Here is a 23,086-nt window from a genome sequence, read left to right on the forward strand (position 1 = left end):
GAGACGGGTAGAGAGAGAGAGGGAGCACGCACGCAGCTGGATGACTCAAGGCATGTTTTAGAACAACTCTGAGAACTTGGTGACTGGGGAGACATCTGGTCTGGGGGGCTGAGAGACAAGGAAGAGTCAAGGAGCATTCCCAGCTTTCCTAGTTATGGGGGTGGAGATGCCATTTACTAACAGGGGCAGATGGAGGAACAGTGGATGCAAAGGCCTAATGATGAGTTGAGTCTGAGATGTCTGTGAGTCATCCAAGCGGAGATGTCAAGCAGGACATTGGATAATCAGGTCTAGACTCAGAGGCGAGGTCTAGAGACACACATCTGAGGATCCCTGGTAGGTATGTAGCATTTGAAGCCATGGAGGATAGGTTTGGCTGGCAGGGAGGAGGAAAGGGAGAGAAGACTTAGCAACCAAGGATCAAACCCTGAAGCTCATCAATTTGGCCCTCTTATGAGAGCCCTAAATGTCAGGCATAGATACTTGCATTTCATACCAGGTAGTATATCTCATTATCATATTGCATTTTAATCTTGTATTCTAATAAGAATGCATGGGCTTCCCTGGTGGCTCAGCTGGTAAAGAATCGCCTGCAATGTGGAGGACTTGGGTTTGATCCCTGGGTTGGGAAGATCCCTGGAGAAGGGAATGGCTACCCACTCTAGTATTCTGGCCTGGAGAATTCCATGGACTGTATAATCCATGGGGTTGCAAAGAGTTGGACATGATTGAGCAACTTTCACTTTAACTTTCTAATAAGAATGCATAGACACTTAGTTTAAAATGACTGCATGTAACCCAAACTGGCATTGCTCAGGAGAGACGTGAAAGACAGTAGGGTCCCAACCACTAAAAACGAGCAAGCAACCTGGGGGTACAAAATCTGTTTTCTGCAGAAAAAGTTACACAAACTATCTTCTGGAGAAGGCGGGCTGTTTTCTTTCCAGGTGGCTCAGTGGTAAAGAATCCGCCTGCCCATGCAGGAGACACAAAAGGCGTGAGTTTGATCCCTGGGTTGGGAAGATTCCCCTAGGGAAGGAAATGGCAACCCACACCAGTATTCTTGCCTGAAAAATCCCACGGACAGAGGAGCCTGGCCAAAGGGTCACAAAGAGTTGAATGAGCCCAGCACAGCACATGAGATGGGAACAGGAAAACATTTATCTATTTCTTTTGGTTCCCACAATACCTGTACACAGGAACACAGACTGAGCTGTTAATGCTATGAAATTCCTAAAACTTAGAGCACATCCAGAATTCTGAATTAGTGGGAAAAAAGGCAAGAAGTAATATGACTGCTTCTTTTTCATTAACGGGGTTCAAAGACCGAGAAAACGTTAGTACGTATTTTTAGTCCTCTCCACGGCCTTGGACAGGCACAGCCTGCTGTGCACTGGGGGCTGATGGTAGCCACTGCATGGACCCTCCTCCTGCTGTCACGGGGGTGGCCTGTCTAGCTTGCTTGCTGCCTCCCCCAGTGTAATCACCAGCTCTGCAGAATTACACCTTCCTCCATCCTTCCTCTGGGGCTTGTCTTACTCCCTGCTGTGTAACACCCAAAGAGCATCACCACATCTTAACTGCTAGCCCACAACTGATTTTCATGTCTATTCAAGATACAAGGGGTCTCCTGGTGAAGGGTTAGCTATAGCAGTTTTTAAAACTTCACAGTACACGTTAAATCCAAGTTAAAATCTTTTAGGATAGAAAAAAACTCCAGATGTATCTGAGCCACTCACTCATAGTTGAGGCTGGAATTGTACTAATAAAATAAATAGTGCTCCTTGTTACTGTGTGGACTTACCTCTTTGGTAATACAAGGAAGCAACATTGCCAAATTACAGAACTTCATAGCACTGTCGATTTGATTAAGATCTGCATAACACTAGAAATGAGAACAATAATGTGAAGGGCAGCACATTTTTGTGCAATGGATTCAAAGTGATCTTAGAACAGTGGTCTTCATTACCTTGGCCATGAACATGTAATTGGACTTAGAAAACCCAGGCTGTAGTTCTTCAACCTGATTTTAAGAGAAAACAGAAAAGAGACTATCAGGGAAATATTAGAACCCTAAGTAAAGGAGATATATTTCAATAAATCAGACATTAACCAAGTTACCCTAAGAATTTAGGTTGGCTGTGTCACATCAGAATCATTTTATCAGCTCAAGTATCTTTTGAGTGGAAATACAGCTTTTGAGCTTACCCATCAAAATGGGATTATTACTGTGGTCATAAAGCTTGCAAAGCAATGAGATACTTTAAGATTTGGGGATCACCTTGTATAACCATCTTCCTCACTTCCCCTTCTCTATCCTTTCTTTTTTTTTTTTTTCCAGGGACAAAACAACCCGTGGTCCAGTCTCCTCAGGACAAGTCCCTGCAATCTCCTTAGGAAGCAGGAGTGGAGTGTGACTGGCATTCCAGGGCAAGCATCTTCTGCTACATTAATATTTGATTTCTGATGATTTCAACACATTCTGTACAAGCCGAATAATAGCTGAGGCCCATGACATCAAGTTCTTTTAAATAAAAGGCAGATGCTTAAAATAACTAGTCGAAGTGGCGAACCACCTTGCAGATTTCAGTTAGTGGGTATGATAAAGTTCCTTACGCCTCATCTGCTAGTGTCTCATGTACCAGTCCTTTTCTTTATCTCTGGTAAATAAGAATTTCGCCAGATATGTGGTGTTGCTACTAGAGAACTCTTCTTAGAACCTAAGTCTGTCTTTGCATTGGAGCCAGATTTTGTTCTTATGAAAGTCGATGCAGGAAGCTCCCAGGTTGGGACCCCGACCCCCGACACAGAAGAAGGCAGAAGCCAAAAGGAGGATGCTTTAAAAAAATTTACAAATATATGCTTGTTTTACAACTTATCAGACATATTCAAAATTAAAAAGTGAAAGCTTCTCTGTTCCAATTTTATTCTCAATTACGATCTATTTCCCCAGGGGCAACCACTCTCAACAGTGTGACAAATGCATCCTACAGACCTTTAGCAGAGGAACTCCCTGCCTCCCACCTCCCACCTCCCCACTACTCAAGATGACTCATTTCTGAAAAAAAATTTAAATAGGACCATTTCCTACTTATTGGTCCCAAACTTTTTTTTCCCTCAACGTATCACAGACACGTTTTTGTGTTCACATACGCAGATCTACCTCATTGTTTCTACGAGCTGTATTTCATACTACATATACACTATGACTGGGGCTTCCCTGGTAGCTCAGAGATTAAAGCGTCTGCCTCTAATGTGGGAGACCCGGGAGACCTGGGTCGGGAAGATCCCCTGGAGAAGGAAATGGTAAACCACTCCAGTATTCTTGCCTTGAGAATCCCATGGATGGAGAAGCCTTGTAGGCTACAGTCCATGGGGTTGCAGAGAGTTGGACACGACTCAGCGACTTCACCTTCACCTTCATACACTATGATTAAATCAAGCATTGCCATTAGACATTTAGACTTATTTTTCACTATTACTAACAATGATCAATGTATATACTTGCTCTTATATGCCTGTGTGCATGTGATTATGTGTGCAGGAGAGAGTCCCAGAAGTTGGATTTTGGAGTCAGAAGATACATACATTTTAAGTATTGATAGAGGGGAAAGCAAGAGCTAGGGTTCTGAGGAGTGTTCCAATACCTTATGAGAGCACATCCCTTATAAAGGCCACTTATTCTCTGCAGAATCCAAGAGAAGGGTCCTGGGAGGAGGAGAAGGAGGACAAAGTCTCTTGGGCTAGGAAGCCAGACTAGGTGTAACTCTTTAAGACTGAATGGATGAATAGTGTGTGGATCTAGCCTAGAGCCTGTTAGTGAAACACTGGAGCTGCCGACAGACTGAAGGAAGTTGTTCAGTCCTGGCCAAAGCCTTGAAAGCCCAACAGAGCCATCCATGGTGCCAGTGGGTTCTGGTTCTCCCGCTTCTTCTCTCTTGTCCAATTATTTCCATTTTAACTCTTTGAGTTAAAAATTTTTTTAAAATTTCTTTAATGTTGTTCCTACATGGAGATGACGAATGTTCACTAAACTTATTGTGATAATCATTTCATGATGTATATAAGTCAAATCATTATTCTGTACACTTTAAACTTATACAGTGCTACACGTCCATTAGACTTCAATAAAAGCAGAAGAAAAAAAAGAGAAGGACCTAGATTAAACTATATTTGATTGATGTCCAGTAGTTGTCCCAGTTCTGTCCAAATCCTATCTAGATAACTTGCCCCAACATAGGCACATCAGCAGCTTATTTCTTTAATGTTAGCATTTTAATTTCACATATATACTTTAATGCTATGCTATGCTAAGTCACTTCAGTCGTGTCCGACTCTGTGTGACCCCATAGACGGCAGCCCACCAGGCTCCGCCATCCCTCGGATTCTCCAGGCAAGAACACTGGAGTGGGTTGCCATTTCCTTCTCCAGTGTATGAAAGTGAAAAGTGAAAGTGAAGTCACTCAGTCATGTCCGACTCTTAGCGACCCCATGGACTGCAGCCTACCAGGCTCCTCTGCCCATGGGATTTTCCAGGCAAGAGTACTGATGTCTAATTAACCAGAATGATCATAAGTCAGAGCACCTCTTTTTGTGCTTATGGTTAAAAAAAGAAATCCAAAGAACAAAATCACTGAGGACAGTGCAGCCATGAAATTAAAAGACGCTTGCTCCTCGGAAGGAAAACTACGACAAACCTAGACAGTGTATTAAAAAGCAGAGACATCACTACTGACAAAGGTCCATATAGTCAAAGTTATTTGGTTTTGCCATCTGAGCCACCCTCTGGCTGATTCATGTTGATGTTTAGCAGAAAACAACAAAATTATGTAAAGCATTTATCCTTCAATTAAAAAAAAATAAATTTTTTTAAAAGCTATGGTTTTTCCAGTAGTCATGCATGGATGTGAGAGCTGGACCACAAGGAAGGCTGAGCGCTGAAGAATTGATATTTTTGAATTGTAGTGCTGGAGAAGACTCTTGAGAGTCTCTTGGACAGTAAGGAGATCAAACCAGTCAATCCCAAAGGAAATCAACCCTGATATTCATTGGAAGGACTGATGCTGAAGCTGAAGCTCCAATACTTAGGCCACCTGAAGGGAAGAGCCGACTCACTGAAAAGACCCTGATGCTGGGAAAGACTGAAAGCAGGACGAGAGGGTGAGGGACAGGGAAGCCTGGTCTGCTGCAGCCATGGGGTCGCAAAGAGTTGGACACGACTTAGTGACTGAACAACAACAAAGGAACATGGGCAGGCCACTAACAATACTTACATCCTAAAATGGAGCAGATTCTGACCTCTGCCAAAGGCATTAGCAGCATAACAAGGAAGGCTGGGTCATTCGATAGAATGTTTTAATTAACAGGCAGTTTCTATGATGTTCTTCAAACTATGCCGTAATATCTGGCAGAAAATACTGTACTTGCTTACTTCATCTTGGTCATCCAAGTCCCCCAAAGGCAGGAGCTGTTAAGGTAATTTCTGTGTTCCCTTCATTTGGTATTAGGTATATGCTTAAAAAACATTGCTGAATAAATCAGCTTTGTTTTAAAACATCTCATGAACTCATGCAGCAGCCTTCTGTCATATCAAGTCACAGAAGACAGCTTGGCAGCTGGTGAAACCACTAAGGAAGATTTGGGGATCCTGTGACTGCTAACAGTGAGTGACATCAGGATGGCCAAAACTGCCACACCTGTCTTCTACTGCACACACCCATCCAGGAGTGCTCCAACATGCCATGGCCTGCACGTGAAGGACCTTGAGATCTTTAAAAACAGGTCAAGCTTTAAAACAGCATTGTACCACAATTCCAATCATAGGTATTTACCTAAGAAAATTTAAAACATGTCTACATAAAAGCTTGTCTATGACTGTTCATAAACACTTTATTCATAACAGCCCCAAGCTGGGAACAACTCAAACGTCCATCAATAGGTAAGTCCATAAGTAAATTGTTGTAAATCCATGTGATGGAATATTATGAGTTAATCACAAATACATTCAATAAATTGACTGCATCTCAAAACATGCAGAGCAAAGGAAGCCAGATATACAAAGTACCAAAGCTATGATTCTATTTATATAAAATTTTAAAACAGGCAAAGTGGTGGTAGTTACATAAGTATACAAACTTGTCAAATTTCACAGAACTGTACACATAAAATGGGTGTATCTAACTGTATATAAACTATATCTTAATATATTCAGATATTCTGAAATAATTAGTCTGGGTTGTAGCCCGGGTTAGCATTTTTTAAAGCTCTCCAGACAATTCCAATGTATCAGTTCTGTTCAGTTCGCATAGACAAGGTTAAAAACCACTGACTGAGGGAATCAGGCCAGAATTTTGGATGAAGTGGGAAGCATGCTATATCTTAAAAGAATCCCAACATGGAATTTGCAGATGACTCTTGGTCTCAAACTACCTCCCTAGATGGTTTGAGGCTGTGGAGAACCAGGTTTCACCAGTTATATGAAAAATAACAGCAATATCAGCAATATTTGTTTTTAGTTAGAGCACTTTGTGTGTGAGACCATGGGCCAAGTAAACGGCATGTATTATTTCATGTAATTTTCACAAAACCAAAATTCGGTATTATTATGCCTACCTTACTGATAAAGAATTTAAGGTTAGGAGAAATAAACAAACAGGTCCATGTCATATTAACAGTAAAAGTCTCAGGTCTTAAACTGTCTGATTCCAAAACTAGAGCTCTCTCTCTACACAAGTGAACGGCATGGCTCTGGAGCTGTATTCCCGTGAACCTCTTTGGAGGCATGGAGCAGGCCAGGACTTCCACAGTCTGGGTTCTGACGGCATGACTTCCTGTTGGGACTAGAGGGGGTGCAGAATCACGGAGTGTGGGAGCCATGGTATGCGCTGTTTCTTCTTCCCCACTTTTCCCCCCAGGTTTCTCAGCTCCTCCACAGCCCTCAGCCCTCTAGGCTCCTCGGTACCCTCGTGTGCTGCAGTAAATATGGGGTGAAGCACCCCTGATGCCTTCTCACCCTCTTGACAAACACTGTGGAACACATTTCAGACAGTATCTAAGTCATAACTGAATTGTGAGGTCCTCAAGATGGTTTGATGAGGTGTTTACAATGAGGGCTTCCCTGATGGCTCAGACAGTAAAGAATCTGCCTGCAATGCAGGAGACTCAGGTTCAATCCCTGGGTGGGGAAGATCCCCTAGAGAAGGGAATGGCTACCCACCCCAGTATTCCTTCCTGGAGAATTCCATGGACAGAGGAGCCTGGTGGGCTAGAGTCCATGGGATCTCAAACAGACAGACACAACTGAGCGACTAACTTTCTTTCTTTCCTTTTACATTTTAATGAAGTTAAAATTCTTTGAGTCTTTGTTGAGCACTTGTGAGGTCCTGGGCACTCTCGAAGCAATTTTCTTGGATTAACTTATTTAACCTTCACAACAATACCATCACCTCCATGTTATTGATTAAACTGAGACAGAGAGATATTAAGTAACTTGCCCAATGTCAGTCAGCCAGTAAAAAGCAGAACTGGGATTTAACCAGGTGGTCTGGTTTCAGAGTTGTACCTCTACATCATTGTGCTTCTTACTTACTTTTGATTTTATCTGTGTAATACTTCCGGAAAAGGCAGTGGCACCCCACTCCAGTACTCTTGCCTGGAAAATCCCATGGGCGGAAGGGCCTGGTAGGCTGCAGTCCATGGGGTCGCGAAGAGTCGGACACGACTGAGTGACTTCACTTTCACTTTTCACTTCCATGCATTGGAGAAGGAAACGGCAACCCACTCCAGTGTTCTTGCCTGGAGAATCCCAGGGACAGGGGAGCCTGGTGGGCTGCCGTCTATGGGGTTGCACAGAGTCGGACACGACTGTAGCGACTTAGCAGCAGTGTAATACTTCAGGCGCAGAAGCACCTTAAGAACTTGTGTTCCATGTCCTGAAAACCTGACCCTCTAATTATAAATTTGCTACCATCAAAAATAGGTTCAAATGAAATTTTTGCTAATGAACGTGTGATTAGTCACTTAGTTGTGTCTGACTCTTTGTGACCCCATGGACAGTTCTGTAGCCCGCCAGGCTCCTCAGTCCATGGGGATTCTCCAGGCAAGAATACTGGGGTGGGTAGCCTATCCCTTCTCCAGGGAATCTTCCCAACCCAGGGATTGAACCCACGTCTCCCACATTGCAGGCAGATTCTTTACCAGCTGGGCCACCAGGGAAGCCCAAGAATACTGGAGTGGGTAGCCTATCCCTTCTCCAGGGAAACTTCCCAACCCAGGAATTGAACCAAGGTCTCCTGCATTGCAGGCTGATTCTTTACCTACTAGGGAAGCCCCATGAACATAGCAACTTTTATAAATCATTTTAAATGCACGATGATCTATATCCTTATAAAATTTAACAAGGGAGAACTAATTCTTGATGTTAGAAAGAAGGCGAAGTAATAATACAGTATCAGACTTCATTCACGTCTTTGACCTGCCATTGTGTGACACTGGAAAAAGTTACATTCCTGATGTCTTGATTCCCTTTCTTATAAAACAAAAAAGATCACACTAAATAAAAAAGAAGAAACATACAGCCCTTGTACTTGTATATTCATACTTTATCCCACAGGGTACAGGCTTGATTTCAGAATACTTATATTTTCAAAAAGCCACTAGCCATTGTTCAGAGAAGTGCAGTATATTTGCTATCTTAGAATATATCATTTTTAAACTCCCTCTCGGTTCTACAAAATCGAGCCCTAAAATATACCAAAAAATACTAGGCTTTAAAATATATTTGACAATACTGTTCAGAGCCTGATTTTCTCTATATTGTTACAAATCTGAAGGAAGCAGGAGGGAAAAGAAAAATCAGTATCTATAAGATTCCATAATTGGTTCCAGAGAAAAATGAAGAGATTAGCCCAACAGCAAGTTGGTTAAATGTGTGGATATATTACACATTCTCATGTGTGCACACACACATATTACTATTTAGAGTTTATCAGCAGAGCAATCGTACATTTTAGGATGGTAATGAAAATCCTGGTTTGGTCTGATGCCCCACAAATGTTCCATAGAACTGTCTGCAATTCATAGAGTAACTTTTAAAATAACTCATCTTCTTGGCAACTTTTAGTTCTTTAAGATTAAACTGGTTCTATGTTAGGATAGTCAGGAGTATTTTGGACCAAGTCTAGTAATCAGGTGGGCTTCCCAGGTGGGCCCAGTGGTAAAGAATCCATCTGCCAATGCAGAAGATGCAGGAGACACGGGTTCGATCCCTGGGACGGGAAGATCCCCTGGAAGAGGAAATGGAAACCTACGCCAGTATTCTTGACGGGAAAATCCCATGGACAGAGGAGCCTGGCAGGCTACAGCCCATGGGGTGCCAAAGAGTTGGATGCGACTGAGCAACTGAGCATGTATGCTTTCTAAAAATTAGGACATGAATGCTTTTGTACATAAACAGTCTGGAGAGCTATACTGGATTTGGCAGTAAGGGCTGCCACAGCAAGGACTTAGCACATAACTATCCTCTAAGAAGTAGTTTGAACATGCCAAAATGAGGACACAATCTGGGGCTCCAGTTAGACGTCTACACATGGACAAGAGGAAGATTTCCTTGACAGCAATAGTAGGCGGGCCTGATGAAGACAGGAGCCAGACTGACATTGAAAAAACGGATAGGCAAAACATACCTTAAGGAAATTTTGCAAAGCTTCTTGTACAGTTGAGGACGGTATATTTCCAAACAGAGTCGCAGCCATTTTTCTCTCAATCCAGCTCAGTTTTGAGACCTGCAAATATACAGCAACAGCACTCAGACAGTTGACCACCTTTTGAACGAATAATCTCTCCTCAGATGCATGTGTGTGTGCACAGACGTGGGGTGTGCATACAGTATCAGGCTGTCAGTTTCAGTTCATTCAGTCGTGTCTGACTCTTTGTGACCCCATGAACTGCAGCATGCCAGGCTTCCCTGTCCTTCACCACCTCCTGGAGCTTGCTCAAACTCATGTCCATAGAGTTGGTGAAGCCATCCAAACATCTTATCCTTTGTTGTCCCCTTCTCTTGCCTTCAGTCTTGCCCAGCATCAGGGTCTTTTCAAATGAGTCAGTTTTTCGCATCAGGTAGCCAAAGTATTGGAGTTTGAGCTTTTTTTAGCTTCAGCATCAGTCCTTCCAATGAATATTCAGGACTGATTTCCTTTAGGATTGACTGGTTGGATCTCCTTGCAGTCCAAGGGACTCTCAAGAGTCTTCTCCAAAACCACAGTTCAAAAGCATCAGTTCTTCAGCGCTCAGCTTTCTTTGTAGTCCAATTCTCACATCCATACATGACTACTGGAAAAACCATTGCTTTGACTAGACAAACCCTTGTTGGCAAAGTACCATCTCTGCTCTTTAATATGCTGTCTAGGTTGGCCATAGCCTTTTTTCCAAGGAGCAAGCGTCTTTTAATTTCATGACTGAAGTTACCATCTGCAGTGATTTTGGAGACCCCCCCCAAAATAAAGTCTCTTACTGTTTGCATTGTTTCCCCACCTATTTGCCAAGAAGTGATGGGACCAGATGCCATGATCTCAGATTTTTGAATGTTGAGTTTTAAGTCAACTTTTTCACTCTCCTCTTTGACTTTCATCAAGAGGATCTTTAGTTCTTCACTTTGCCATATGGGTGGTGTCATCTGCATATCTGAAGATATTGATATTTCTCCCAGCAATCTTGATTCCAGCTTGTATTTCATCCAGTCTGGCACTTCGCATGATGTACTCTGCATGTAAGTTAAATAAGCAGGGTGACAATATACAGCCATGACGTACTCCTTTCCTGATTTGGAACCAGTCTGTTGCTCCATGTCCAGTTCTAACTGTTGCTTCCTGACCTGCATACAGATTTCTCAGGAGGCAGGTCAGGTTGTCTGGTATTCCCATCTCTTTCAGAATTTTCCACAGTTTATTGTGATCCACGCAGTCAAAGGCTTTGGCATAGTCAATAAACAGAAGTAGATGTTTTTCTGGAACTCTCTTTCTTTTTTGATGATCCAGCAGATGTTGGCAACTTGATCTCTGGTTCCTCTGCCTTTTTTAAATCCAGCTTGAACATCTGGAAGCTCACAGTTCACATACTGTTGAAGCCTCGCTTGGAGAATTTTGAGCATTACTTTGCTAGCATGTGAGATTGTGTGGTAGTTTGAGCATTCTTTGGCATTGCCTTTCTTTGGGATTGGAATGAAAACTGACCTTTTCCAGTCCTGTGGCCACTGCTGAGTTTTCCAAATTTGCTGGCATATTGAGTGCAGCACTTTCACAGCATCATCCTTTAGGATTTGAAATGGCTCAGCTGGGATTCCATCACCTCCACTAGCTTTGCTCGTAATGATGCTTCCTAAGCCCCACTTGATTTCACATTCCAGGATGTCTGGCTCTAGGTGAGTGATCACACCATCATGATTATCTGGGTCATGAAGATCTTTTTTGTACAGTTTTTCTGTGTGTTCTTGCCACCTCTTCTTAATATCTTCTGCTTCTGTTAGGTCCATACCATTTCTGTCTTTTATTGAGCCCAGCTTTGCATGAAATGTTACCTTAGTATCTCTAATTTTCTTGAAGAGATCTCTAGTCTTTCCCCTTCTATTGCTTTCCTCTATTTCTTTGCACTCATCACTGAAGAAGGCTCTCTTATCTCTCCTTGCTATTCTTTGGAACATTGTGTTCAAATGGGTATATCTTTCCTTTTCTCCTTTGCCTTTCACTTCTCTTTTCTCAGCTATTTGTAAGGCCTCCTCAGACAACTATTTGGCCTTTTTGCATTTCTTCTTCTTGGGGATGGTCTTGATCACTGCCTTCTGTACAATGTCACAAACCTCCATCCATAGTTCTTCAGGTACTCTGTCTATCAGATCTAATCCCTTGAATCTATTTCTCACTTCCACTGTATAATCATAAGGGATTTGATTCAGATCATGCCTGAATGGTCTAGTGGTTTCCCCTACTTCCTTCGATTTAAGTCTGATTTTGGCAAGAAGGAATTCATGATCTGAGCCACAATCAGCTCCTAGTCTTGTTTTTGCTGACTGAATAGAGCTTCTCCATCTTTGGCTGCAAAAAATATAATCAATCTGATTTCGGTATTGACCATCTGGTGATGTCCATGTGCAGAGTCTTCTCTTGTGTTATTGGAAGAAGGTGTTTGCTATGACCAGTGCCTTCTCTTGGCAAAACTCTGTTGGTCTTTGCCCTGATCCATTTTGTACTCCAAGGCCAAATTTGCCTGTTACTCCAGGTATCTCTTGACTTCCTACTTTTGCATTCCTGTCCCCTATAATGAACGGACATCTTTTTTGGGTGTTCTAGAAGGTCTTATAGGTCTTCATAGAAATATTCAACTTCAGCTTCTTCAGCATTACTAGTTAGGGCATAGACTTGGATTATTGTGATATTGAATGGTTTGCCTTGGAAATGAATAGAGATCATTCTGTTCTATTCTGATCATGAATCAAGGTAAATTGGAAGTGGGCAAGCAGCAGATGGCAAGAGTGAACATCAATATTTTAGGAATCAGTGAAGTAAAATGGACTGGAATGGCGAATTTAATTCAGATGACCATTATTTCTAGTACTGTGGGCAAGAATCCCTTAGAAGAAATGGAGTAGCCCTCATAGTCAACAAAAGAGTCCGAAATGCATACAATATAATATATATAAATATATATCCATGTTATATACACTAGAGATATAACCTTTATGGTATTAGTATCTTGCCTTCCTTTTTCATAATTCTAACAAACCATGAGCTCTAAAAGCACTGGTTACCAAACCAATCTGAAATACTCTTAAGCAGGCTTGTGTCCAAAGAAAGGCAGAGGGGGTGGGGGTGGGGAATGATGCCGGTCCTGTTTGTTCACGTGATTCTTGATTGTGAGATGATGAACAGCATTTCCTTGTACAGAATACAGCAGCTACAGGACTCTGCCTTTGCCATGCTCCCAACTTGACCAGATCACAGCAGCTCAGAAATGTAAACAGGCCAAGGTTCCTCAATCCAGAAGGAGTGTGCTGTGAGGGCCCGGTGTATGCATTTGTAATTCAGGGGAATTTTTAAAAAAGCAACAACCACCAAAATTAAATCTCATATTGTCATTTGTTTTTTGCTTCTTTTTAAATTTTTTCACTTTTAACAAACATGAATAGTAAATATATAATATAAAAGATTAAAGGGATTCAGAAATGAGTACTTAAAAGGGGAACTATGCTCTCCACAACCCCATCGAGTGCCTTCCTTCTCAATGCCATTTTCAAGGGTTCTAGGTAGCCGTTGTTTTGTTGTTCTTCAGTTGCCCAGTCGTGTCCGGCTCTTTGCGACCCTATGGAGTGCAGCATGCCAGGCCTCTGAGGTAGCCATTCAATTCAGTTCAGTTCAGTCACTCAGTCGTGTCTGACTCTTTGCAACCCTATGGACTGCAGCACGCCAGGCCTCCCTGTCCATCATCAACTCCCGGAGTTTACTCAAACTCATGTCCATTGAGTTGGTGATGCCATCCAACCATCTCATCCCCTGTCGGCCCCTTCTCCTCCCGCCTTCAATCTTCCCAGCATCAGGGTCTTTTCCAATGAGTCAGCTCTTCGCATCAGGTGGCCAAAGTATTGGAGTTTCACCTTCAGCATCAGTCCTTCCAATGAATTGGAATCAGGACTAACTTCCTTTAAGAAGGTAGCCATTTCTTAAAATTATTCTATAAATATTTTATAATAACTTCAAATGGAATGTAACCTTTAAGCAGTGTGAATTACTATGTTGTACATCTGAAACTTACATAATATTGTATGTCAACTATAGCTCAGTTTTAAAAAAAAGAGGTACGAAGTATTGATATTATGTAACTATTAACATATGTAAGCTATAAGGATACACCATATAGCACAGGGGATACAGTCAATATTTTATAACTTTAAATGTAGTATAATCTATACCAGAGGCTTCCCAGGTAGCGCTAGTGGTAAAGAACTTGTCTACCAGTGCAGGAGATGTAAGAGACTCTGGCTAAATCCCCAGGTCAGGAAGATCCCCTGGAGGAGGGCATGATAACCCACTCCAGAATTCTTGCCTGGGAAATTCTGTGGACAGAAGACCCTGGTGGGCCACAGTCCATGGCATCACAAGGAGTCTGACACGAACCAACTGAGCACACACGCACAATCTATAAAAACTGCATTCACCACGTTCTACTCCTGAAACTAAGATAATAACTGTAAGTCGACCATACTTCAAAAGTAATACTATCCCCCCAGAACTATTCCCTGGCTTTCCTACATAATGTTACTTTATTGCTATGCTTCTTTTTTCTTTTTTGAACAAGAAAAAGAAGATATCTTGTTCATCTCCTTCTTTGACTTGTTGTTTTCTCTTAACATTATAGGTTTTAAGAGTTCATCTAGAGTAATTGAAGTTCAGTCATTTAAACAACTCCAAGACAGTCCATCATTTAAACGTACATCAGTGATTTTTCACGCACTCTTTTTTTCAGTGGACATTTGGGTCTTTTTCCATTTTTTCGCTCTCAGAAACAAGGCTGCTACAGTAACCATTCTTATATATCCTTCTAATGCACAGTTGCAAGAGTTTCTATAGGGTAGGTACCAGTGTCATATAGTAAACAAGCAATCAAATTCAAGAGATAATACCCAATTGTTTCTAAGATGGTTCTATCAATTTGTGCCCCCACAACAGTGTAAGAATTTCTGTTACTCCATATTTTTGAAACATCTCATATTAATAAAGTTTTATCAAATGGGAATAAAATGGCATCTCCTTATTTATTTATCATTTCCTATTATTTGTAATTCAAGATTAATGGTTTTTAAGATTAATGTTTTGCTTCTGAATTTCTAATACTGATATAATTGCTTTATGATCAGAAAAGCTATATGATATCAATTCTGACTTGTTTCATGATCTCATGTATGGTCAATTTTGTAAACATCCTGCATACGCTTGAAAAATGTATGTCCTCTTTGGCTAGATACATGTTTTCATCTATGTTTATTAGATCAAAATTATTAAATGTGAGGCTCCAATCAATGTTTCAGATACTTACTAGCACTCTTTTTGTCTCTTGTTCTATTATCAAGAGAGGGGGTGGAAATCCACCACTATGTAGTGTCCTTACGTCCCTTCCGTGTCTTTTGATTTTCCCTTCATATTTTGTCTGTTCCTCTGTGCTGCTTCCTGGCAACGTTTTCAGATTTATCCTAAAGGTCGTTAATTCTCTCTTTAGCAGTGCCTGCTGCTGCTAAGTCGCTTCAGTCGTGTCTGGCTCTGTGCGACCTCATAGAGGGCAGCCTACCAGGCTCCCCCATCCCTGGGATTCTCCAGGCAAGAACACTGGAGTGGGTTGCCATTTCCTTCTTCAGAGGATCTTTCAGACCCAGGGATGGAACCCGCGTCTCTTGTGTCTTCTGCATTGGCAGGCGAGTTCTTTACCAGCTGAGCCACCAGGGAAGCCCCAAGTATATGATATATACCAAGAATATGATTTGAAAATATGTTCTTCCATTCCATCCGTTGCCTTTTCACTGCTTTTTCACTGTTTCAACTCCTCAGACCCCAAGGGTCGCCATCCCTGAATCAGCCAGAAGAGGGCGCATCATTGCAAGAGCAGAGCTGGGGGACGATGTCAGGATCTATTGGGTTATGCTGCTGCTAAGTCGCTTCAGTCGTGTCCGGCTCTATGCGACCCCATAGACGGCAGCCTACCAGGCTCCCCCGTCCCTGGGATTCTCCAGGCAAGAACACTGGAGTGGGTTGCCATTTCCTTCTCCAATCTACTACTAAATCCTTCCACTGAATTTTCTTTTAATCACAAATAATATACTTTTTAAAATCTATTTTTTAATTGGAGGATAATTGCTTTACAATGTTGTACTGGTTTTTGCCTTTCAACAATGTGAATCAGCCATATGTATACATGTATCCACTCCCTCTTGAACCTCCCTCCCACTCCCCCACCCCCATCCCACCCGTCTGGCTCACAGAGCACTGGGTTGAGCTGCCTGTTCTATACAGCAATTTCCCACTAGCTATCTATTTTACATATGGTAATGTATATAAAAAACTGTATATACAATTATATATAAAAATGTTATATACAAAAATATACATAAGAATTGTTTCTTTTTTTCATATCTACCTGATCATTTTTGTAGTCTCATGTTCTTTATCCATTTTCCCCTGATTCATTTTATTTTTAGGAACACATTATATGGGGCTTCCCTGGTAGCTCAGCTGGTAAAGAATCCTCCTGCAATGCAGGAGACCCTGGTTTGACTCCTGGGTTGGGAAGATCCTCTGGAGAAAGGGTAGGCTACCCACTCCAGTACTCTTGGGCTTCCCTGGTGGCTCAGATGGTAAGGAATCCACCTCAATGCAAGAGACCTGGATCTGATCCCTGGGTTGGGAAGATCCCCTAGAGAAAGGGACAGCTACTCACTCTAGTATTTTTGATATACATAGATATATCAAAAATTGTTCCATCTTTTTCATATCTACCTGATCACTTTTGTAGTCTCATGCTCCTTATCCATTTTCCCCTAATTCATTTTATTTTTAGGAACACAATACATAGATAGCTGTTTAAAACTCTGTATTCCATGTTTGCAAAATCTGAAGTCCTTTCAGATGTACCTCCATTCTTTCTGTTTGTCTGTTCTGTTGACTGCCATTTATGATGGCTTGTTTCCTTGTATGTACTCTGTTATTTTTGAGTATGATATGAGCTCAACTCTGTAAGAATGTTCTAAGGTTTGTGTGTGAAGGTACAGTCCTCCAGGGAAGATTAGCATTAGCTTCTGCCATTTGTCTGTGGCATGAAGATCAGGTTCCATTTGGAATTAAATTTTCCTTCTTGGGTTTTTGGTTTTTTTTTTTTTTAAGCCTAATCCAATAGTGTACATTCTAGCTCCAGGCTCCTATCAGTCTGGGTCACCGATTTTTAAGTCAGGGGAGTCCCTTACCGTCATGACACTATTTTTTTTTAAATATTTAAAACTGGCATAATAGAAACTCCTTACTCTTAAAAGGATGAAATGTGATAAGAAATATAAAGTATAAAATACACACATGACATACACAGCAGGTGCTGATTAAAAGTAAAACCTCCTGCCTTATTTCTAATCCTCTATAAGCCACAATTAAAAAAAGCTGCTTCTTCTGTCTACCCCAATTTTCTCATTCAGAAATAGCATTTCTCTTTGGGGCAATTTTTAATGCAGCTGTTAAGATATACTTTCACATTCTGTTAACTTTCTGTAGATGAGTGTCATTTAACACACTGGGTCTCAGACTTACCAGCTGCTTTGATTTATTTCTATACATCTTAGGTCCCTGTCTAAATTAAGTTCCTTGAAGATAAGGATGGTTTTTTATTTACCTTCTGGCCAGTGAGCACATAATTTATGCTCAGTAAATTCGGATATGTGAAAAAATCCTCTCACAAAACAGAGAGCAGTGCATCAATCTAGGGTACACGGGTGTAGGTGGCTGATCACCATCTGAGAAAGCACATATAAAGGGAAGCACTGTGACTACTTCTAGGGAAAAGGGAAAGGCAGTAAAGAAAAAGGACATATACATTGATAAAATCAAACAGCGTATGTGGCCCTTCCTACTGGCTCAGCAGTTTAGAATCGCCAGCAATGCAGGTGATTCAGGAGATGTGGGTTCAATTCCTGAGTCAGGAAGATCTCCTGGAGGAGGGCATGGCAACCCACTCCAGTATTCTTGCCTTGAGAATCCCATGGACAAAGGAGCCTGATGGGCTACAGGGCATGGTGTCGCAAAGAGTCAGACACAACTAAAGCAACCGAGCATATTGTATGTAATGCAACATATATTTATATAACATGTTAAATTTATAAACTCATAAAATATGTACTGATTTCACAATTTTCTCCATAGCAGGCACTACATAAAACAAGAGTAAGCCACTGAAAATCTATCATATAATCATAGTATATTCAAATAAGATTTACAGATAGAAGCATTCAACTTACAGCGTAACAGTATCTTCCTTTGAGGTAATACAAAAAGGGTTCTTCAGGTAAAAATTCGATTGCTTTATCTAGATGTTCCTGAAAGAAAATTAAAAAAAAAATTTCATCTCCCAAGTTTCAGGCAGTGTTGAATGGAACTCTGCCTAACAATTTCAAAGGGACTTTATGATGTTGCTTCTTCCTTTATCATTAATAGAACTAAGCTTATCAATAATCCAATCAAAATGCTCACAACTAGAAGTCTGATTATGATTTAATAAGGCTACAGAGGATGTCACTTTAAAAAGAGAAAACATCCAAGTCGCATTTTTGTCTGCCCATGACTTGCCTACCTAATACTTACTGATTGTCAAACGATGTGGGTATAATGGAGAAAAAGAAGAGCAGAACTAGGTGATAGAGGAATCTACCCACTTAACATTGTCAAATGGTTATAGGGAGCTGGAAAACAAAGAACTCTTTGCCCATCCTTACAATTATTGACCCTGAGGGGTTATTTACTGAGTGACTGTAACTATTTACTGTTGCTGTTCAGTTGCTAAGTCATATCTATGCTTTGTGACCCATGGATTATAGCGTGCCAGGCTCCTCTGTCCTACACTGTGTCCTGGAGTTTGCTCAAATTCATGTCCATTGAGTTAGTGACGCTATCTAACCATCTTATCCTGGGCTGCCCTCTTCTCCTTTTCCCTTCAATCTTGCCAGGCATCAGAGGCTTTTCCAGTGAGTCAGTTCTTCGCATCAGGTAGCCAAAGTATTGGAGCTTCAGCTCCAGCATCAGCCCTTCCAGTGAATAGTCAGGTTTGATCTCATTTAGGATTGGCCGGCTGGATCTCCTTGCAGTTCAAGAGACTCTCAAGAGTCTTTTCCAACACCGCAATTCAAAAGTATCAGTTATTCAGCACTCAGCCTTCTTTATGGTCCAATTCTCACAACCACACATGACTACTGGAAAAACCATAGCTTTGCCTATACAGACCTTTGCTGGCAGTGTGGTGTCTGCTTTTTAATATGCTGTCTGGGTTTGTCTTAGCTTTTCTTCCAAGAAGCAAGCATCTTTTCATTTCATGGCTGCAGTCACCATCTGCAGTGAGCCCATTTAGAGCCGATCTAGAGCCCATCTGCATTTAGAGCCCAAGAAAATAAAATCTGTCACTGTTTCCATTTTTTCCCCATCTATTTGCCATGAAGTAATGAGATCGGATGCCATGATCTTAGTTTTTTGAATGGTGAGTTTCAAGCCAGCTTTTTCACTCTCCTCTTTCACCCTTATCAAGAGGCTCTTTAGATTCTCTTCACTTTCATTAGAGCAGTATCATCATATCTGAGCTTGTGGATATTTCTCCCAGAAATCTTGATTCCAGCTTGTGATTCATCCAGTCCAGTATTACACATGATGACTTTACAAAGAAGTTAAATAAGCAGGGTGACAATATACAGTCTTGACGTACTCCTTTCCTAATTTTGAACCAGTCAGTTGTTCCATGTCCAGTTCTAACTGTTGCTTCTTGACCCACAAACAGGTTTCTCAGGAGACAGGTAAGGTGGTCTGGTACTCCCATCTCTTTGAAAACTTTCCAGTTGCTGAACCACACAGTCAAAGGTTTTAGCACAGTCAATGAAGCAGAAGTAGATATTTTTCTGGATCTCCCTTGCTTTCTCCAAAACGTAACAAACGTTGGCAATTCGGTCTCTGGTTCCTCTGCCTCTTTGAAACCCAGCTTGTACATCTGGGAGTTCTCGGTTCACGTACTGCTGAAGCCTAAATTCAAGGAGTCTAAACATAACTTTGCTAGCATGTGAAATGAGTGCAATTGTATGGTAGCTTGAACATTCTTTGGCATTGCACTTCTTGGATTGGAATGAAAATTGATCTTTTCCAGTCCTGTAACCACTGTGACTATAACTACAGGCACATTATAAATAACGAGTATGCTCATTACTCATTTTACTCATCTATCATGGCAAATTTAAGCCCTACATTGAATTCTACCCCTCCTAACAAATTAATTTGTAGAAAATGTTAATGAATTAATTCCAGCCATGTTTATGATGTAGGTGAGCTCATGACCAAAAGGCTAAGACTTTGCCTTTAGAAAAACAATACTCATCTACTTTGTGACTTCTTTCAGGTTCTATAATAATAATAATAATTTTTAATCAACCAAAGAGCTTGATTCTTTTTGGCACAGTACTTTTAAAAACTGACATTTCATTTAAGTAAAAAAGATGAATTCCTAGAGATAAATTTGTTGAATAATTTGATTTATACTTTTTAATGGAACATTAACAAGCTACATTAAAACATTTTTAATATCAAGAAATACCTTGAAGCGATATCCATAGTTAATTTTGTTTTGTAAGCCCTCAAACTCAGATACATAGCCACACAAAACTGCATACCTGAAAAGGATAAAAACAGTGGATACTGTATAAACTTTTAATGAAATATCATCAAATTTAACATTTAAAAAATATATCTAAACTATTCATTAATATTTAACAAAAGTATTCATATAGATGCAAGGACCCTAAAAATAATAAATACTTGACATAAACATGAAGCCAGTTTCCTCATCTATAACTTGGGATACTAACACCTTTTATCTTGTGTAAGTGCTGAGGGTAAAATATCTAAAATGTAATTGCTTAGAATAGTGCCTGGCACGAGTGAGTTTCAAGAAAGATGAGCTGCTGCTATCACAATCAACATCAAAGTCACTAAGAGACTCTCAGGAAAGTCTAATCAAATTAAAAGTATTAAACTGAAAAATACACTGTGTCAATGGATTCCTATTTCTTTTTCATAAAAATAAAACGTTCACGGTTCCTTTTAATGTCATTTAAAAATTAAAATAAATATCACTAAAAACAAAAACTAATAAAAATTTTAAAAAAAAACTAAAATCAAAGACAATTTTAGACTATGTTTTTTCAAAAATTCCCCATGCCCTTCAAATCCTTCGTTGGAAACACACTACTACAATATTGCATCTCATGAGTTCTTTACTTTTTTTCCATTAGGAATATAAAATTTACATCAATAATTACTTGACTGTAAATTGGATACAATATTTGTTCAGCAAACTGCTTCCTCTAAAAATTGGGCATATATTACTTTTTACATTCAGACTATTTCTGTACAAAAGTATTTATAGAGTTTTTCTGTCTGAGGCAAAATATTCATTTACCTAAATATCAGTATTTCAAAAGTAGGTCCTAATTTTCACTTGCATTGTCATAACTGAAGTGGAAAATGCAATTTTGGGTGTTATTTAGCTTATTGTTTCTGTGAATATGCATATGAACGTTCAAATAAGAAGTTGAAGAGAACAATTTTCTTAATTTGGAATAGTCAGACCACTCCTGGACACAGAAGATCACACAATTCACAAAAACTTATGCACAACCAATAAAATGGCCACTTTTCAGTTATAACTTTTTTGACCTCTTAATTTTCACTGGAAAATCAATAATGTCCTAACAGTAAAAGCAAGAGTTATGACAAAAGCAACCTATTAAAGGTGAGCTGAGAACTTACCTATATTAGGAGATATTATTTAAATTACTATATTTAAATAGTATCTTAAATTGCTATAATCCATTTATCTTAAGTGTTGTTATTTAGTCACTCAGTCATGCCTGACTCTTTTGTGACCCCATGGACTGTAGTCCATCAAGCTCCTCTGTCCATGGGATTTCCCAGGCAAGAACTGGATTGGGTTACCATTTCCTTCTCCAGGGGATCTTCCCAACCTAGGGATTGAACCTGCATCTCCTGCATTGGCAGGCACATTCTTTACCACTAAGCCACCTGGGAAGCCCATCACAACTGTAGCAATATTGATATACGATATTGAAAAATTTTATAACGAACCAATATTAATACATTATTGTTAACTACACTCATGCTCCCTTCTAATTTCCATCTGTTTTTCCCTCATGTCCTTGAATTTTGACATTTTTCTCTCCATCCCTCCTTTCATATTTATCCCTGTTAATTCACATCTTTTTTAGTATCTCTTTTCCATATGTGAAAAGCTTTTAATTACTCCTGTCATCCATCATCCATCCTGTTTCTCCTAATTTTGTGCCAGCTGCAACCTTTATAAGAATACCTTCCACATCTTCACTCACTGAAACAAATGACTGAACACACTAGTGTCTAAGATTCAGAACTTGAATGATAGGATAATGATATTGTCAACAGATATTCTGTTGAATAATTGAGGCTCAAACCATTCTCACAGCACAGGTAACCCAGAATCTTGCCTGTATTTTAACATCGTCTCCAAGAAGATTACAGGTGAACTTGTCTTCATGCTTTCCTTAAATCCAGATAATTAGCTTAATTTCCCTACTCTATTCATTAGCAAAGAAAAAACAGATGATGTCACATTTTTAGAAAAATCTATGTTGGATCTACTTGAACTTCATCATTCACAGAAAACCAAATCAACTATTCATGCTGGAGTCAAAGGAAAAGATTCTATGTTCACTGATCTACAGTGGTGGAATAAATCATCTGTTTTCTGAAATATCAGAAAAGCTTATGCACATCTGATCTAGCTTTTACAGAGTTCTTTCAGCACATTCTTTACAAGTTACTCTAAGTGAAGGGGAAAAAAGGAAAAAACATGACTTATGAAAACCATAATATGAAATATGTGCATTTTCCCTTATAAAATAATCTGTCACCAGAGTCTCACTTTTTTTAAAGTCTGTTTCTTTAAAGTATTATTTATCTTCTTACAAACCATAAATTCAAAGTTCACCTGACCACTTTTCCCAAAAGAATCATCATTTCTTTTCTGGCAATCAATCTCACCTATATCTACATGTATGTGGTATATATGTTGTTCTTTTTGATACTGTTTGTCTTGAAAAATGTAATTTAAAATTTTACTTTGTAAACTCTTAGGTTGATGGGAACAAGTAAGAAACTATATACAATATGGTCTATGACCTCCATCTAGAGGTTGTTCTAACTATATTTGCTTTAACAAAAATTCTGTATTTTCTTTGCATGTATAGCAAATATTTTAATAATTG

At 40.0% G+C, this 23,086-nt stretch overlaps 1 protein-coding gene across 13 annotated transcripts in view; it reads right to left on the reverse strand.

Annotated features, from left to right (window-relative positions):
• The window catches only part of RMDN2 (regulator of microtubule dynamics 2), a 98,809-nt gene that overhangs the window by 42,441 nt on the left and 33,282 nt on the right, over positions 1 to 23,086 (reverse strand). For 7 of the 13 annotated variants that reach the window (XM_086327411.1, XM_086327406.1, XM_086327415.1 and 4 more), the window contains 5 exons: positions 20,362 to 20,437; positions 18,035 to 18,112; positions 9,684 to 9,782; positions 1,970 to 2,023; positions 1,805 to 1,885 (listed from right to left, as the gene is read on the reverse strand). In XM_086327411.1, the coding sequence (XP_086183537.1) occupies positions 1,805 to 1,885; positions 1,970 to 2,023; positions 9,684 to 9,782; positions 18,035 to 18,112; positions 20,362 to 20,437 (388 nt within the window). Of the gene's footprint in view, positions 1 to 37; positions 377 to 1,804; positions 1,886 to 1,969; positions 2,024 to 9,683; positions 9,783 to 18,034; positions 18,113 to 20,361; positions 20,438 to 23,086 lie in introns of those variants that run through there. The other 6 variants (XM_086327416.1, XM_086327410.1, XM_086327412.1 and 3 more) reach the window with 3 other exon arrangements.

Source organism: Bos grunniens, chromosome 11 (genome assembly GCF_055505025.1).
Source record: "Bos grunniens cultivar Pamir isolate PY7600 chromosome 11, Bosgru_T2T1.0, whole genome shotgun sequence".
NCBI lineage: Eukaryota > Metazoa > Chordata > Mammalia > Artiodactyla > Bovidae > Bos > Bos grunniens.